The following is an 18,388-nucleotide window of genomic DNA, read 5'->3' on the forward strand; positions in this document are numbered from 1 at the left end:
CAATTTAATCTGTCAAAAGCTTTGTCTGCATCTAAGGATAAAACTGCACAAGAGAAATGTTTATTTTTGCATTCACTGATTACATGTAGCAAATGGCATATATAGTCTGCAGCTAAATGATGTGGAATAAAGACAGATTGGTCACTATTAATTAATTTACAATGTGTTTTTCAAGACATAGGGCTAAAACCCTGGAGTATATTTTTGAATCTGAATTTATTAATGAAATTGGTCTAAAATTTTAACATTTTGTATGGTCTTTGTCATTTTTTGGTATTAAAGAAATTAGAGCTATATTCATTTGTTTTTCGAATTTTCCCTTAAGAATTGCTGTATTTATCGCGGCGTGCATAATTGGTCCTAGTAGGTCCCAAAAATGTAGGATTAATTCTGGTGGGATCCCATCTGGACCAGGTACGTTCCCCCTCCTTTACCATTTTAAATGCTGTACACAGTTCTTCAAGAGTTATAGGTTGGCTCATTTGCTCGGATTCACTTACCATTAATTATGGTGGATCTATGTCGTGTAAAAATTTATGACACTCAAACATGTACGTGCTGTCCTCTGGCTGATAAAGATCTTTAAAATGATCTGTGAAGGTGTTAATTAATTTCTCTAGGATTGGTTAGGAGAATGAATTGTATGGATAATAGCCCTGGATTCACTTCGTCTAACTTGTAATGCCAGTAACTTGCTAGGTCTTGGACCATTATAGTAATAATTCTGCCAAACTCTATGCATAATAAATTCAGCTTTTTTTCAAAGCAGATCATTTAGCTTGGACCTGGAGCACTCCAGTGCATTTTCAACAGATCTTTTCTATTTCCTTTGAGTATTTCTCTATCTTTTGGGAGAGAATTATCAGTTAGTCCTGTGTCCATCTCATATCGATTGACATCTGTGAAGTTCAGCTGCTATCTTGCCCGTGAAGTGTCCGCGATCTGAAGCCTGAACTCTTCTGCTTCTTGTGGTGAAGAGAAAGACAGATTCTCACCATTGTGCGTAACATGCAGAGTGGCTGGGTAAATAAGAAAGGACTGGATTCCTACTGCTCGCAGCTCCTTCCATATATCCGCAAAGTTTTTTTTTTTATTTTTGCGAAATGTAGGCACTGTAGTCAGCAAAAAACTTCAACCATTTCTCACCATCCAGGATTGGTCCCCTCTTGCTCACCTCTCTGGCCCCATCTAAAATAGACCATCTAAGTCTGATGGTCTTGATATCTCAGCATTTTGAAAATCATAGTGCAACCCATCTCCAGAGATCTTTGATGGCCATAGATGCGATGGGCTCACTCAATCTCTATCAGCCTGTCTGAAAGCGAGGGGATCCACCTTGGAAGCATTTCTTGGAGAAAACATATCGCGTCACCTCCCTCTCGGTTCGGTGCAAGACCCACAATCCAAATGTTATTGCATCTTTCTCGATCCTCAAGTTCTGCCATCTTTGCTTGGCGCTTTGACACATCTGATTTGCAGCCGACTATGTCTTGTTTCAGGCCTCTCATCTCACGTTGGGCATTATCCACTTTATCGATAAGTCTGTGTACGATGGACGTTTATGATTGAAACTCCACAGTCTGCATGCATTCTGTCATGTCTTTCATGACACTGCAACTTCTTCTAACGTGTCTTGTTGCTTCTTTAATGAAAGTGAAATGGTGTCCGCCATGTCTTCGTTGTGAGTTGAAAATTTTGTGGGTCAGTATGCAGCTTTCTTGTTTGTGTTCATCTTGTTGAAAGGTATATTTAGAATGTGTAGTTTAGATGTTTTGTCTGTTAAAAATTAATAAATGAGCGAGCATGTCAGGAGCTCCATTACATACGAAGCATCGATTGCTGCAATTCTTATTAAATCTTACACGTAGATGGGCCAGTACACTGTATACTGTTCACCAACAACCAAAATTTTATTTAAATATTACCAACATACAGAGATAAAGAGACATTAAACATCGTATAATTAAAACATACAGTCCCCTCCGAAAGTATTGGGAACAGCAAGGCCGTTTTTGTTATATTATATTTTGTTTTGCTACATTTTGTTATATTTGTTATTTTGTTATATTGTTTTAGCTATACATTGAAAACATTTGGGTTTGAGATCAAAAGATGAATATGAGATGACAGATTAACATTTCAGAATTCATTTCCTCATATTCACATCTAGATATGTTAAACAACTTAGAACCTTTTGTTTGAACCCACTCATTTTTTAAAGTGATCAAAAATATTGACTGATATTCACTTCCTGAAGAGGCTGCAGTAAAAGCCTGGAAAAGAAAAATGCAACAGTTTAGTGATGTCAGTGGTCATCAAGTCAGCTTGATGCAGTTATTGCAAACAAGGGACATACAACCAAATATTAAGTGTTATTATTTTAATTTATTTTAAGTCTATCTGTTCCATTACTTTTGCTCGCCTAAAAATTGGGTGGTCTGCCACTAAACGTGGCATGTTTTATGTTGTTTTATGTTGTTAATTCACTAGATGTAAATATTAAAATGAAAGCTGAAATTCTGATCTATTGTCTAATCTTTTGATCTCAACCCCAAATGTCTTCAGTGTATAGCAAAAAAAAAAAAAAAAAATTGGCTTTGCCATTCTAATACTTTCAGAAGGGACTGTAGAAAGCAAACCTCGATCTGCAGGTTATTCTTGATACAATGAAGATAAATGACAGCAATAAAATAATATTGTGTGAGGGAATCTGGTTGATGGGCTACCCAGCCAATCGACCATAAACTATAACTGTGTCTGTGTGGGGCAAATGAATGAAAAATAGGCCATTGAGTCAATTAAAATAACAGCCTAGCCTGTCAACAACATGAACACAGAAACAAATTGCAACAGCTTGTAAAATCCTTTTCTGCTCTCTAATCTATTACCAGGGCAAGGAAATTGAAAACAAAACAATACAAAAAACTCAACTCACCTATCAGGAACCAGGTCACTGCTAAATTAGATTTTAACCTTTAACTGCAAGTTGTCAGCTATTTATCAAATTGTTGCTAAACCAGCTAGCTTTGCTTCAGTGTTGAGCGAGGATAATTTATTTCTTATAGAAAGAAGACATGTCACCCCAAAATATTTACTCGTAAATATAGCCAAGAAGAGAGATTAAAGCAAATAACAAAGCGTGCAGATAGAACAATCAATTATGATCAGTGACTGGTCATTGGGAACATCAGCTTGTGCAAGCGCAAATCAGCCAGCCTTGACGCACTAGTTCTGAGTTGACTGAACCTGCTCTCTAAACTCGTAAAACCAGTAACTATGATGTGAGCTCGAGAGCCATATCAAGAGCTGGACAGTCATTAACATTTGCTCAGCATTAACATTTCGCAGAGTTGTTTTTGTGATTGTTGCAGCCAAAAATGCTTGATTTTGCTGCAGCTTGTTTCAAAATTTGCAATGCAATTTGCAGAGATTTTTGTGCCTTTCTTTTGTGGAAAACTACTTTGCATGAAATCGTTTTGCACGGTCTTTCACAGTGGTGTGGGTAAATGAGACCTTTTTGTTGTACTCATGTTCGATGCACATGAATCGAAGAGGGCTTTAGCTGAATGCGCACTGTGATGACATCACATGGCGCATTGTAATAATGTCACTTTGAATGCAAAATCGCTAAATCCAGGAGGGACTGGCTAAAGTAGTCTAAAAAGTCAAATGTAGCAACAAAGTTGCTAAGCTGTTTAGTTAGTTTTACTTTTGAGTGTATCCCTAAAAAGCTGTTAGCCATGTAGTGAAAGACTGAGAAGTTAAATATTCCTAATCCTGTATCAACGTATCACTGACCATTTGACTTAAAGTATGCTTAGGTGGATGAATGATGTTAGCTGTCATTTTCAAAGCACTAGCATGCAGAATATAGAAACAGGGCAGTGGTCTGATTAATAGAGGGGCAGGTTCTTTATCAGTACTAGAATAATGAAAGCTACAGCTGTCTCCTACAAAAACCAATAGCTGTACAGTAGGATAGCCTTCAAATGTTTGGAACTCAGACACAGTCTCAATATTTTGTTAAAAATCTCTTCTCTTAGATCCAGATCTGGTGGTTCATGGGAAAAGAGAGTTTTGGGATGTTTTCATGCTGTTGCAGATGGTGTGGTTCTGGTGCCAAATCCGACAAATGATTTTACTCATGTTTGGTCTGAACACTGATTTAACTTATTTAGATGAAAAAGAGTAAAAAAAAATAGTGTGGTTTTCAGGTGTCTCCTGGATTATCAGCTAAAGTGTAGACATTGGCACCTCTGGGTACACATTTATTGCCTCTCACAAAGGGAATTCTTATGACATTGACCTATTTATAGTGTGAATTCCACATCATTGGAGAAATAGCTCCTCATAAAGATCTACAGCCATTTGAGTCCTTAAGTATTTAAGAAATGCTTAATTTTCTATGGCGTCACATAACGCTGGTTATGTTCTATAACGTATTTGTATGCGGATACCACACACAAGCCTTATTCCCATAGCCCTGAGATGGCCTGCTTATGATTCACAGATACAGCTAACAGAATATTTCTGGTCATCCATCTTACTATCAGTATAATATTCTTAATTGAGGTTTATTTTAAATACAAAAATATCATGAACATTGCAGAATTCACACTTCCTTCCATCAAGTGGCTAGAAATAGATAATGCTGACGAGCCATGAGCCAAGAGCTCAGCCTCCTGCAGGAGCTGAATACACTTTTCAGAAAGCAGAAATTTTACTACTTTCATCCCACGGTATACCTTATTTTAAGGTATGCCAGTACTGATTCACATAAAGGTATGCATTTTTATGGTATGCATACCTTTTTGAATGGTATTTTTCTCTTACATTTTAACAATTGTTCATTGCAATTCAGCAAATGAATTTGTGACATACTGTATACTTATTATGATATACTGTATATAATTTCATATCCCAATGGGGTGGCACATTGATAGAACAAATCATTATGTTACAGCAACAAATAAGTTAATTCTGGGTGGATAACTCCAGTAGTACTGCACTAGTATAACAGTATTATATTTGCATTGTTATAACTGTATTTATTTATTTTTTAACCAAGATAATGGGGGAAAAAAGAACACTTTCAATGATCTTGTATTAGATATAAAAATACATACAGTAGATATCATGCACCTGTAAATATTCACATTGAGAAACATTGAGATGCCCATAATGTTGTTTTTGTTAATATTACAATCAAACTTGTAAGTTGTTGTGGTTCAATTTGGCCATTAAAGTCTTTTTTTTTTCAAATAAATTGTTCTTCCCATATTGATCACAATTAACAGGTCCATGTGTGTTTAACATTGACACTTTACTACTTTACTACTTATTTTAAGCTATTAAAAACTGTCAAGTGAAGGACAAAGCAAGAGTGCATAGTGAACAAGACATGAAGTAAAAATGAGACAGACAGGAGGTAAAAGCTGGAAAACAGAATGAAACTAAACCTAATCGACTGTGTACAGAGGTCTGACATTACAGCCTCAAACACAACAAGATTTTACAATGTTTTGGTTCAGTCTCTTACACTCATACAGTATTTACTACTACCTAAACCATATCTGCCACTGAACGTGATAGCCTTCACCCTCCCAAGATGGGAGCTGTCAAATGATAGAAGAAAATTCACTGGAATTGGCCAAGATTATTTTTTCCCAAACAATTTTTAGTCAAAAAAGAATTGTTGTCTGTGGTCATATAGCCCAGCCATACATACACAGTCATAGATTCATCACTCCTTTGGCTCTTGTTCAAATGGGATATTATAGAAGAAGAAAGGAGAGGAGCTCCTTTCTTGATATGACTTGTGAGGGATGTTGCATTGCTATTTTGTGATGGAATATATAAATATACTGTAACATCTGTAACATGAATCTAAACTGAGAATAGAAATATCATATTAGACAAAAAAAAATAAAAAAATAAAACTGAATTCATAAACATAACATAATCACACTATAAGTATGACACAACATAAATGTATGACTTTTTTTATAATGATGTTCTAATTTCCTTCATTAAAGGTTCAGAAAGAGATCAGACTAATTAAAAACAATAAAAAGAAGTCATTAGCTTAAGTTTGAGACAAGTCTCAGTGAGATCCATCAAAAGTTCAGCATCATGGGATGGGGTACCATTTAATAACTATAGTTAATTACAATTATCATCATTTATATACCACGTTCATGTTAAAATCCAAAATCTTTTACACAGAAAAGATGATAAGCTTGAATGTATTGGTTATAAGTAAAGTAAAATCATAAAATCTACAGTCAGATAACTATTACTGAAAAAAAATAAAAAAAATAAAACAAAGTACCCAGCATCTGTGAATAGATCAGATTAAGCAAGCGTGTCTTGAACACTCCTCCACAGTTTAGGGCTGGAATATGTGAAACATCTCCCTGAGCTTTGAGTGATGCTCAAGTTTAACAGTACAATAACTACAGTATATACTCTATATAGTTACTGCAATATGGTTGGGCATGAGGTAGGTGCACTGTCTGACCGGCCTTATCTACTGTGCCTGCTCAGGCTCCAATTTTTTTGCAAGATGTGATTTTCAATTAGAATAAAAAGGTTTTATAACTGCACAATGAGAGTGAATAAAGTCATGTTGTCTTTATATACAGTTGTTCTAACAGTAGGCTTGCCACCACGAAGCAAAGTGCTTGTTATAGTAGGGCTGCATAATTATTCGAATATTGATCCCGATTACAATTGACTGCCCACGATTACATGAACATGATCGACTGAGATATTTATGTCTAAAGTTTGTCCTCCGCTCATAGAAAACTCAGCTACAGAGCAAATCATCACTTCCTAAACTTACAGCCAGTCACCATAGAGTGGTGCAGGAATTATGTAATTTTGTATGCCAAAACCCAGAAACGAGTTAGAATTTTAGCGGTCGTGCTACGATCTCCAGCGCTTCCGCGAGGGGAAATCATGACACTAACAAGTTGCTAAACGGGATTACAGACGTTGTTTGGGACATTAAACCTCATAATGCCGAACAGGAAAAGTCTTTGCAGATAAACTGGTTCAGGTATGTTGTGAACCAAATTCCCCAAAAAAAACATGGATGAATATTTATCCACAGAGTAAATCTCCATCCATCCCTCCATCTTCTACCGCTTACTCCTTATCAGGGTCACGGGGAACCTGGAGCCTATCCCAGGGAGCCAGAGTAAATCTGAATTACTGTAATTTTCGGACTATTGAGCGCACCTGAATATAAGCTGCACCCACTAACTGTAAAAAGAAAAAAAAATTTGTACATATATAGGCCGCACTTGTCTATAAGCCGCAGGTGTCCACGTTGTAACATGAGATATTTACACAGAAAGATGTTACACAGAAAGATTTTTTTAACTTTTAATTAAATACGTACCGCAAATGCTTTTTTCCGAACAGTGCCTGTAACACTGCTGGTTAAAAAAATAAAAAATACAGTTGCCTACCAGGAAAAGTCATTGATCGCTATCTTCATCTTCCTCCTGCGCACTAAAACCACTAAAGTCGTCTTCTTCAGTGTCGGAACTGAACAGCCTCAGAATTACCGGTACTTCGTCACACACTTCCTCAGTCTCTCTTTCGTTGTCGCTCTCAATGTCACTTACGTCTCAAGCCAAATTCGCCCTTGAGCTTGTGCTGTCCTCTTCATCATGCAGCAATCCAACCTTTCGAAACCCGTTGGTGATAGTAGATATTTTGACACTGCTCCACGCTGTTAGGATCCAATAGCAGACTTGAGCAAAAGTTGCTCTTCGCATGCTATTTCCTTCTTCACCAGCCAGATCACTTGAAAGCTGCATCATATGCATTTCTTCGTGTGTTTTCCATGATGAGGGTGTGTGCATGAAGCGCAAAATGACTGATCTGAAGAATTTAGTGTGAGTGCGTTTGATTTAATTCAAACAGTTTCATTGGTCCACTATGACCTGTTCAGTAATTTCACTGGTCCGATGTAACGAGGCTAAATGTTCTGGCGGCATGAAGCTCGTTAGCCCGTAAAAATCCATAAAATGGCCGCATCATTGTTTAAGCCTCAGTGTTCAAAGCGTGTGAAAAAAAGTAGCGGCTTATAGTCCAGAAATTACGGTATAGAAAATGTTTTAAATCAAATTTGGTAAAGTTGTCGGAAGCTTGGTGATGGTGACGTTGAAGTGGAGCAACCATGATGTAGTTCGTTTATAGCATACTGTTAGAAGTTTATTTTTTATTGTTTATTATTCTGCCAATTGTATTTAGGCTTCAAAATTAAAAAAAAATTTGTGTTCATTCATGAAAATGATCTTGATGGACAAAACGTGTTAGTATTGTAAACTTTTGTTGATCACAGAGCTTATTTTTTGCAATAATCCAAAAGCCTATGGGAAAATCCTACTGGGTTTTTGTCGAGGGAACCAGTGTGATGCTAACTTCCGGGTTTCGGCACAAAATGACGTCATCCCTGCACCACTCTATTGGATAATTTTGCTGCATCTGTCCTCCTGTAAACACTGTTATTGCCTTTTCTGTATATGCCTGAATTGTTTTCATTTGGTTGCATACTGCTATATTGGATTGCATATTTTCATTTGGTTGATGACATTTTTATGTTTACTTATCCTATATTTTGGGTACAATTTTATTTATATTTTGCTTCTATGAGATGATGCACTTTAAGGACCAGTCTAATTTGATGAAAAGATTTGTACATTAGCAGGAATGTAGCACAACATGGAGGTGAAAGCAGCGGTCTGTTTATTTAAATGCGAAAGTGCAATAAAAATAGGTTGTCACTAAAATCAATGAATAATCATGATAAATAATTGTGATCTCAATATTCTCAATATCATGCAGACCTATGTTATAGGCAGAACTTTATATAGTGTTGGACTTAATACAGCAGCCAGGGTAGCTTGAGTAAGACCGGGGTAATGTGCTCTGACTTTCTTTTCCTGGAAAGGACACAGGCTGCTGAACTTAAAGTGGCAGTAGGGCAGCCAGCCAGCAACACAATGCAAATGCAATAGTGCAGCAGAGGTTATGAAAGCATGCACAAGTTTCTCAGCTAGAGTAAGTTTTATTTTGGATATGTTGGGGAAAAGCCAGCCTGACTGGTTGCATACAGTTTGCATGTAGAGAAATTGCAGTAGTTTGTGGTTAAAAATGCCCTGTGAGTACTTGAAATATGCTACACTGGTCCAAATGGGTTCCAAAAAGATTCATGCTCTCTCAAACTTTAAGGTTTTTGCATACATACAGAATAACATATAGGGATGCAATTCAGCCTTCATCACTACTTGTTAAAAGTGCTGCCTTTTGACAGGTTTAAGCCAGGTTCAAGTGCAAAAATATTCTGCTTAGTGTGAATTTCCAGCACACCACAGTGAGAAAGATTAGCAGTCATATCAGAAAGAAGGAAGTGAGAGGGAGAGACAGCATCAAGACTTTTAAGTCTTAAGACGTGCAGCTATGCATCACTAAGCTTTGCTTTTCCAGCTACCTTTCAAAAGAAACAGCACTAGAAGCATTTTCATTGGTGTTTTGGAATCAACTTTTTTTTCTTTACTTTTATAAGCTCTGGTTAGCAGCCTGGCAGCTGGCCCGGGTGTAAATGCAACAGCTCGTGTGTTAAATCGGCCTTGAATAATCTATGTATGTCAGTTTATTTTCCTTCTCTCCTCTCCTTTGTATAAGCTTCTGTTCATCACAGACTCACAAAAAGGTGTCCCACTGTTTTTGGATTTTGTCTAGCATTTATTCATGACTTTCCCCCTAGCTATAGTTAGATCAGTTCATATTTGAAGGGCAGCACCGTGCTGATGTGTATTAAGAGAAAAAAATAACCTCTGCCAGTGTATTTTCTTCTGTTCTATTGAATCTCTTGCAAAATCTTCCATAATTAAACTCTCTAAGTTTCCGCTGCCAGTTTCCAGTAAAAAGTAACAATCTGGTTTTGCAGGCAGGATGAGGAAATGAGCCAGGCAATACCAACTGGTCATAAAATATAGTGCAGAGTCCTTTAGTTAAATTGTGAGGTCCATTTTGTAGTAATCCATCAATCCATCCATCCATTTTCTGTAGCACTTATCCTACACAGGGTTGCAGGGAGCCTGGAGCCTATCACATGGGACTCGAGGCACATGGTGGGGGACACCCTAGATGGGGTGCCAACCCATCACAAGGCACAAATGCACACACAAACTCACACACCCATTCATACACTACAGACAATTTGAAAATGCCAATCAGCCTATAATGCATGTCTTTGGACTCAGGGAGAAAACCGGAGTACCCAGAGGAAACCCCTGAAGAATGGGGTGAAGATGCAAATTCACCATTTTGTAGTGATTCCAAATGTAATTCCAGACTGACCTCCTAAAAAAAACAATACAATTTCTTCAAAGGCCACTTCTAACAGGAAACTGACAAGTGGGTGGGTCTGGGTAAAAGAGGGTGGGCAAGGGAGTGAAAAGAAAACTCAAATGGCAGCAGTCACTCAAAACAACTTAAGTGATTGCAGAACATGGCTGACAAGTTGAGAGGCTACTTACTCAAGAGGTTTGTTATTTTACCAGGCTGATAAAATTAGAGATTTTTACTGCTGTGTTTTAAATGTGCTTTTGACATTTCAGGAAGCCAACTAGAAATGCTAATTTCCTAGGACAAAGTTTACTAACTCTTACTAGCTATAGCTTAAGTGTTAATGTTTGCAGGCCTATCAATTCCAACATGTTTCCTTTAATGTAGGCTTATGGCGATAAATTAACCAATGAAATTAACAACAAACTGAATTAAAAACAAAATAATATTTCAGAAGAAACAGACAAATCACACATTTTTTAGCTAAGATTTCTTTTAAAAGTATTAGGAGAACCATGGTAATGGTCTATTGGATTAATCTTTAGTCCTGGTGACTTTTAAAATAATTTTATTCAAAACACCCTCATCAGATTTTTCAATCACACAAACCTACAGCAAAAGCCTTTCGATTTCTAATATAAATTCTAATAAAAGGGAAAACCTATAAAAATAATAAAAAGTAATAATAAACAGTAATATCTGTGAGTAAAAATGTGTGCAATACACAGCCATCATTTTGTTAAGCACTTATATTACAGTTAATAATTTTGTTGACTTTGTTTTAGTGTTGCACAATGCAGTCCTTGACGAACTACAGTTCTGATCTTTAACTCTCAGATAAGTCCAGTCTCCACTCTGATGGCGCATCCCAGTCTTACCAGAAACTGAAATACATTTCAAATTATTATATCCTCTGAATACCGTAAATGAGTGGCAGGGGTAAAAGGTACTTTGGGGTATCCGGTCCAGAGAAGGTTCATTCATTACTCTTTAATGAACTAGACTGCTATATGACCACACATCACGCAGAAAAGTTTACACCAGTTTCTGAGCATTGTCACTCAATGCAGCTACTTAAAGTTGAAGCACCTAGCTACCAGATCACTTTTTGGGTGGGCCTGGGCCTACCCATTTGGACACCTGGCCCACCCAAAAACAAGATCTTAACATTAGTCACAAAAAAGCAGTTCTCACTTGCTACACATTGAGTGACAATGCAAAGCAATTGGTGTATACTTTTCCAGGCCCTTCTGTAGCTTTGCTACTGGTAAGTTGGATTAAAAAAAAAAAAAAAAAAGTCCATATCTCAAGGTGAAACCAATTTAGTACTCAAGTGATGTATCTGAGGTTGAGGAACTAACAGGGCAAGAATTCACAGACCATGCTGACAGTGCTTTCCAGTGTTTCTGGGGGCAGAATGGTACAGTTCATATTTCATTTTAAAAAATCAATACAGATATGGAAATTTGGAGCAGTAAACAGATACAGATAAACAGAGATAGTGGCATTGCTACTGTAAAGATTGAAACTACAATTTGGAAGCTCTGTACTCAAGTATGCTTTAGGCTACATATGTATCACTTACAATCGTATTGGTAAACAAGCAGCTCATACAAAGGTATTCTCACCCTGTTATACCAGACACCTGCTGATGCCCCGGTACTACGTGTGTACTATTAGAATTGTTGAATCTGGATCCATTTTTGTATGAATATGTTTTTGAGATGCCATGACCTTTGCCAAACTTTTGTTCCTGTTGCTTTCCTTTGCTATACGTGTTGATACTTGTTTATATTTTACTGGGCTACTGGTGCCTAGGTATCTGTGACCATGTTCTGATTAAGTCCAGGTCAAATGTGTGGGGGGCGCTGGGAGCTTCACAGTTTATCTCTCTTTGGTCAATGAAAAAGCTACTCCCACCAAAGTGCGGTTTGTCTGTCTGTCTATTTATAGAAGTACTGTATATTTTATACAGCAAAATCTAATCATTGGTGAGTCAGCGAAAGTGCTACAAAAGACCAAACCCAACTCGAGACATTTTCAAGCTGCAGTTGAAGAAGAAAGAGATCCAAGCTGTTGTTTTGATGAACTAATATCCAAGGTCCAACCAAAGACAGAGTTTGGGTCCTTGTGATCTCATTCACATACACTGGTGAGTTTAAAGGGTTTAGAAGGGTTGGCTTTACTGTTTTGATTTATTACATTGTGATTGATTGCACTCACTCACAGCCACACTACCCAATAGTGGCCATGTGTGAACTTATGTATGCAGAAGAAGGCAGATAGTATATAACCAGCAGCTCAAAAAGATGCGGTTGGCAGGCTTGGTATGCTTTGGAAGAAGCATGTGTTAGCTTAGGGCGAAGAAGACACATCAAGCCAGCCAACCACATCTTTCAGGCCACCCTATAAACTAGTGTTTAGCATGTAAAATCAGAAATTATCAGCAATTCATGGTAAAAGTGCATATGAAAGATCAACACTCTCAACACAGATTAATTTGTTGAAAACATAAAGGTTAGAGGAAAACATTGAGATGTACGAGAGAGAGGGAGAGGGAGGATGTGTGCTCCCTCTTAGCCATGTCCAGAGCTAAAACAAAACTGTTTTGTTGTTTCAGGACCCTTACAATATGAAGTTATGCAAACACACTGAGAGTCATTTTAGCCAATCAAAGAAGTCCAAGAACCAGAACAATTTTGTGGAACAATCAATCAACAATCCTGATGCTGAGGAACTTAAATCAATCCACATGTGCTCCATGCAGACTCTCCACTGGTGTCCCACAAGGCTCAGTGCATGATCTTGTATTCTACCTCTATACCTGCTCTTTGATTGAGGCTATCCTCACATGGGTTTTCTTACCATGCAAATGCTGATGAAAGTAAATTTGGCGTTCCAGTCTCTTCCAATTCCACTGCTTTTCCCCCCCTATATATGTTACTTCTGGATACAGTTACTCTATGTCACTGATTTGTGTGCTCTATTTTATTGTTATGTCTTATCTTCTCTTCTCTTGTCTTGTCTTAGCACTGTCTCTCTATCTTTTCTTTATCACTTTTGTATAGTGATTTAACAGCTGACTTTATTAATGGGCCACCACTAGGGACATTCAAGCAGAAGCTTCAAGAAGTGGATTAATATTAGGAATTTGGAGAACAAAAGCACATAGATAAAGGGGGGAAAGGAAGCTGAATTACATTTACAATTAAATTTGTAAGCAGCTGAACAAAATACACACTAATCTGCAATCTCTCAACAGAAGCATAATGTGTGATAAAGAAAGAAAGGAACACAGGATATATCTCATATATAAAACTAGGAAGAAAGGGTAGTAGCTGCATGTGACCTAAAAATCCATTAATATCCCAAGAGATAAGTGAAAAAATGTTCATGTAGACACCTAAATTGGAACAGAGCAAATTGATTAAAGCCAAGCTTAATTAAATTCCTAGCTACCAGATCTTTTTTTTGTGTGTGTGGGCCTGATCAAACAAGACTTAACTGCTTGAATAAAAGAATAACAACCTGATAAACTTTTGAATGCAATTTATAATCCAATTTATCAATCAAATTATTTGCTCTGTGTGCGGATCATTTTAGATATTAAAAAGGTTGGATAGGGAATGAGAGGTTATCAAACTAATACTACACGGCAGAATGACGTGGGACACAATTATTCATTTTAATAAGCACATCTGGAGTTCACTGTGCTGACAGTGACATAATTTAAAACTTACTGACTCCAAATCTTATAGGAATTGTATAAATGTTAAGGTATATATACAAGAGTGAGAAAAAAATAGCAAATGTAAAAAAAGAGAGCATGTGGGATGTAGTATAAGAAGATTGAGTCCCCGTCTGACTCTAAAGCCTCTGAAAGAGCAGCCAGAGCTTTGAAGGCTTCAGTAGTCACTCACAACAGGGGGTTTTAAGAATCTCCTTAATCCCTATTTCCACCATTAATAGGCTGCTCCATACATGGCTAAAGACACAGACATAATTGCGAAATAACCTTTTCAAAAGAAAGTACAAATGGAATGTGCAGCTGCCATTGTCTGTGCTATTTGTAGGTGCTGCTTTCTAACATATTAAAACAGAGAAAAGCATCATTTTTCATTCATTCATCTTCAGTAACTGCTTTAAGCTGGTCAGGGACACAGCGGATCCAGATCCTAACACAAGACGCAAGACAGGGATACACTCTGGATGGGATGCAAGTCTATTGCAGCACCGACAAATAGCACAGACAACCAGCATCCTGTGCCTGCTAAACTCTACCCATCTGGGCAAGCTGCAATCAAAATGTTCCAGCCTTGCAAGCAGAGAGGACAGCAAAAGGAAATGCAAGCTGGAGCTGAAAGGATGAATCAATATGGAGGTTCAGAGGGCTCTTCAGATGAGACAACACAAAACTCAAATGGTCTTGAAGAATAAAATAACACACACACAAAATGTTTCTGCACAGTGCAGATAGGGAGGGAAAGGATATATAAAAAATATAGAGCTAGTGACAATCCTAAAATGCTCAGTAAAATCACTGGTGCCATTAAAGATCTCAATTGAAGAGGACCCACAAAAGTAGTGTTTCACCTCATTGCATGAAACATTTTATGTTCAATTTACCCTTAAGAGATTAGCTGTCTGTGGAAAGGATAATTCTTTATGGAAGAAAGTGAACTGAAAAGGATGAGTGGAGCAGAAGATGGTTATCAAAGGACACATCTGGGATATGTAGAATGAGTGAATGGAGAAGAATATAGCTTCGAAAAGGACCGAGTGAACTGGACCAAAGCACAAATATAGGACATAAATATCTAACAAATACAGCCAGTGACAATCTTAAACCTCACTAACTGCTGTTGCCATTAAATATCTCATTTGAAGAGGACCATTTGAAGAGGACCGTTATGACTAGAGCCTCCTTAACCTGAAAATCACTCACTTCTGCTGAGGAAGGCCAGCATAGATATCCTAAAGATCACGATCAAATTGTTGTAGATGGTACCACACAGACAACCAAAAGATGGCTATGGATGTTTTTCCTTGGATAGCCTAAAGACTGCACTTGCCAAAAACAGTTTGCACTCAAGTCTCAATCATTGAATAGTCAATAATTTCACTTGGATGTGATAGACATAAAGTTGAAACACAAATGAATTCAGAAATGACTCTGATGCTCATAATCAAGTTCCTTTCAACACACTTAGAACTGCTTAACTCTACACTATACAGTTATACAAGATTAATGCTTTATTGCACTATCCAGTGTCACCCAGATGAGTCTGGTTTCTTCCTCATGTCTCATGGAGTTTTTCTCGTGACACAGTCATCTCTGGCTTGCTCATTAGGGATAAGTTTAAAATGTACATCCAGATTCCTGCAAAGCTGCTTTGTGACAATATCGATTGTTATAAAAAAAACTATACATATAAAATTCAATTGAACCTGCAAAAATAGTGTTGCTCCTCATTGAGTGAAATGTTTTATGCTCAATTTATCCTCAAGACATTAGCTGCATGTGGAAGACTAATTCTCAATGGATAAAATATTAGCAGTAAAAAAAAAAAAAAGTTAAAGAAAAAAAAAATACCCACAGCTTTTTAAAAAAAATTGTTTTGTTGCATTCTTTGTTCCATTAAAGGAAAGACTTTTTCATCATGCAAATTTTCATCATGTTTGGCCTGTTCATTGTTTAAATGATCTTATGATTGACTATGTATGATGTTTGATTTAAATGCTTTGACCACGTTTTAACCTTGCATAGTCACTTTATATTGAAATATATCGAATTAGGGAATGCTGGTGCTGTCAAAAAACATTATGACCAAGGGCAGTTGCTATAATTTGACATGGTTAAGCCACTTGGTTTCCAAAGATAAAAAGACATCAATATAAGTTTTTTTTTTTTAGGGATCCACATTATGTTACTGCTCTTTAATACAAAATGTATCTATAGGAATGTATTTTCTTGCTGCTTCATGACACAAACGCACACACATAACCACAGGATACGAATTTCGGGTGACAGCAGTACAGAACACCAGATGGCTTGTTTTAACTGATTGGTTCCTCAGAATTCAAAAGTCAAATGAGCGTGGAACAGGAGAAAGATGAAAAAAGGTGGGCAGAAGTACATACGTTAGATCGAAACCGAGAGCGACTAAGACACTCTGGGTAATTTATTTGTAATTTTATTAATTAGGTTGAAATCAAGTTGCTGAAACAGCCTGAAAAAGACATTCACTTTGCAAACAAATTTAGACCTGTACATCTTTTTATAGGCGTCATTTCAACGACCTGAAAAAGATGGCTTTTCACCTTTCACTTTTCAACCAAATCTCAATGTTGATACACATAAATAATATTGAAGAAGTCTCCAGTGAACATGGAGAAGAAAGCATTCCCCGAGCATTTAGAGAAAACAATTTTCTAAAAAAAATTTAAAACTAAAAAACACCAGCTATATAGTGAGACACTGACCACCACTAGGTGGCACACATTTCTAACGCAAGACTTAAAAAAATAATAATAATAATTACAAAGCACCATTTGGCAGGCTTATGTTCCAGACCCCAAGCTGTGGACAATTAGCTGATTGAATATGTTTAAAAGTCCCCTTGTGAATAGCAGGACAACAGGTTAGCTAACAAAAGGGTCCCTTGAGACAGCCAACGGTCCACCAGGCTGTTTACTTTTCAACATCACTTTGTTAAGCATGCTGGGCAGCCAAGAAGGTGGCCAATCAAAACCCTCAAAGCATGTCTGAAATGAGACAAAGGACCTGAAGGTGGGGGCTATATGTGGGAGGTAATATACCCTGCTCTCCTAAGACAGCCAAAGTCTATTAAATGTTGAAGAGCACAGTCTCTAATCCACCGATCCGTCTGTAGGGGCAAGTGGCAAATCAACTTTACCCACGGCAATTCAAATCTTCCCTTCTGGTCCAGTGCACAAGCTTTCATTAATTAAAATCCAAATCCAGGGTGTAATGAGAGTGCGTCGAGACAAATACAGAGAGAAAAGAAAGCTCAAAACTCCATCTTGGTTTATGAGGGATTATAGGGCACTCATTATTAAGGTCAAATCCTGGATTTATTAACATTATAAGAGCACTGTAAAAATGTCATAGCATGAATAGGTAAGCAGTCCCAATAGCTCACTTCATCATGAATTGCGTCTAACTTTGAGTCCTTCCTGTTCACAACAACATAAAATACTTCCTTTCTTAATATGGCCGTGCTTCATGAAGACAAGGACAATGCTGTATTTGAAAATGGACCAGATATTTTATTGTAGATCAGGGAAGAGGTATAAGTATGGCATGGGATTTTGTTTGCAGCCTAAATTTAGGAATAGAAAATATAGTTTTTCTAAACCTAATGGAAGTGGTTTAGAAAGCTGCTGAAGCGCATGCCTGGCCACTTACATGAAATTCCTTTCCTGCTTGTGTCAGCTGCGGTATATGTGTGTGTGTTGTACTTGTCAACTGCGACCGTTGCCATGAATGCGACCGTTATAATTATGCATGCACACACGCAGTCTAGAGGCCCATAAATGCATCCAGACAGGGGAAATGGGGCGAACAATAGGGGCCACAGTCGGGAGCTGAGTCACTCAGTTCAATTAATCTACGACAGTGTGTGTGTGTGAGAGAGAGACAGAGAGAGAGAGACAGAGAGAGAGAGAGTTTACATATGAAACTAGAGGGCCACTAGAGTGTTTTCTTCAGAACTAGAAGATTATTGCCATGTGCTTGCTTCCTCATTGAATAACAGTAGCAAAGTCATTACCTTGTAACCATTCCCATAAATAAAGGTATGTTCATCATATTCATCCTCTGGCCATTCTTGTCAACCTAAGTGACCCAGATATCCTAGCAGTCCTTCAATTAGTCATAGACCCATAACCTTTCTTTCTACATCTTTCTACATCACATCCTGAAAGTGCTCATGAATAGTGCTGATGCTGTACTTTGTTGAGGGTGAGAATCACTCAAGTGCCGGTACTGTCGTTTACTGAG

At 37.5% G+C, this 18,388-nt stretch overlaps 1 protein-coding gene across 1 annotated transcript in view; it reads right to left on the reverse strand.

Annotated features, from left to right (window-relative positions):
- ptprua (protein tyrosine phosphatase receptor type Ua) overlaps nucleotides 1–1,672 on the reverse strand; it is a 92,448-nt gene extending 90,776 nt beyond the window's left edge. Inside the window, exons 1-2 of the mRNA XM_053638136.1 lie at nucleotides 1,629–1,672; nucleotides 1,373–1,542 (exon numbers count right to left, since the gene is read on the reverse strand). Coding sequence (XP_053494111.1) covers nucleotides 1,373–1,542; nucleotides 1,629–1,672 — 214 coding nt within the window. The remainder of the gene's footprint in view (nucleotides 1–1,372; nucleotides 1,543–1,628) is intronic.
- Nucleotides 1,673–18,388: the final 16,716 nt, after the last annotated feature.

The sequence above is a fragment of the Ictalurus furcatus genome, chromosome 12 (assembly GCF_023375685.1).
Source record: "Ictalurus furcatus strain D&B chromosome 12, Billie_1.0, whole genome shotgun sequence".
Lineage (NCBI taxonomy): Eukaryota > Metazoa > Chordata > Actinopteri > Siluriformes > Ictaluridae > Ictalurus > Ictalurus furcatus.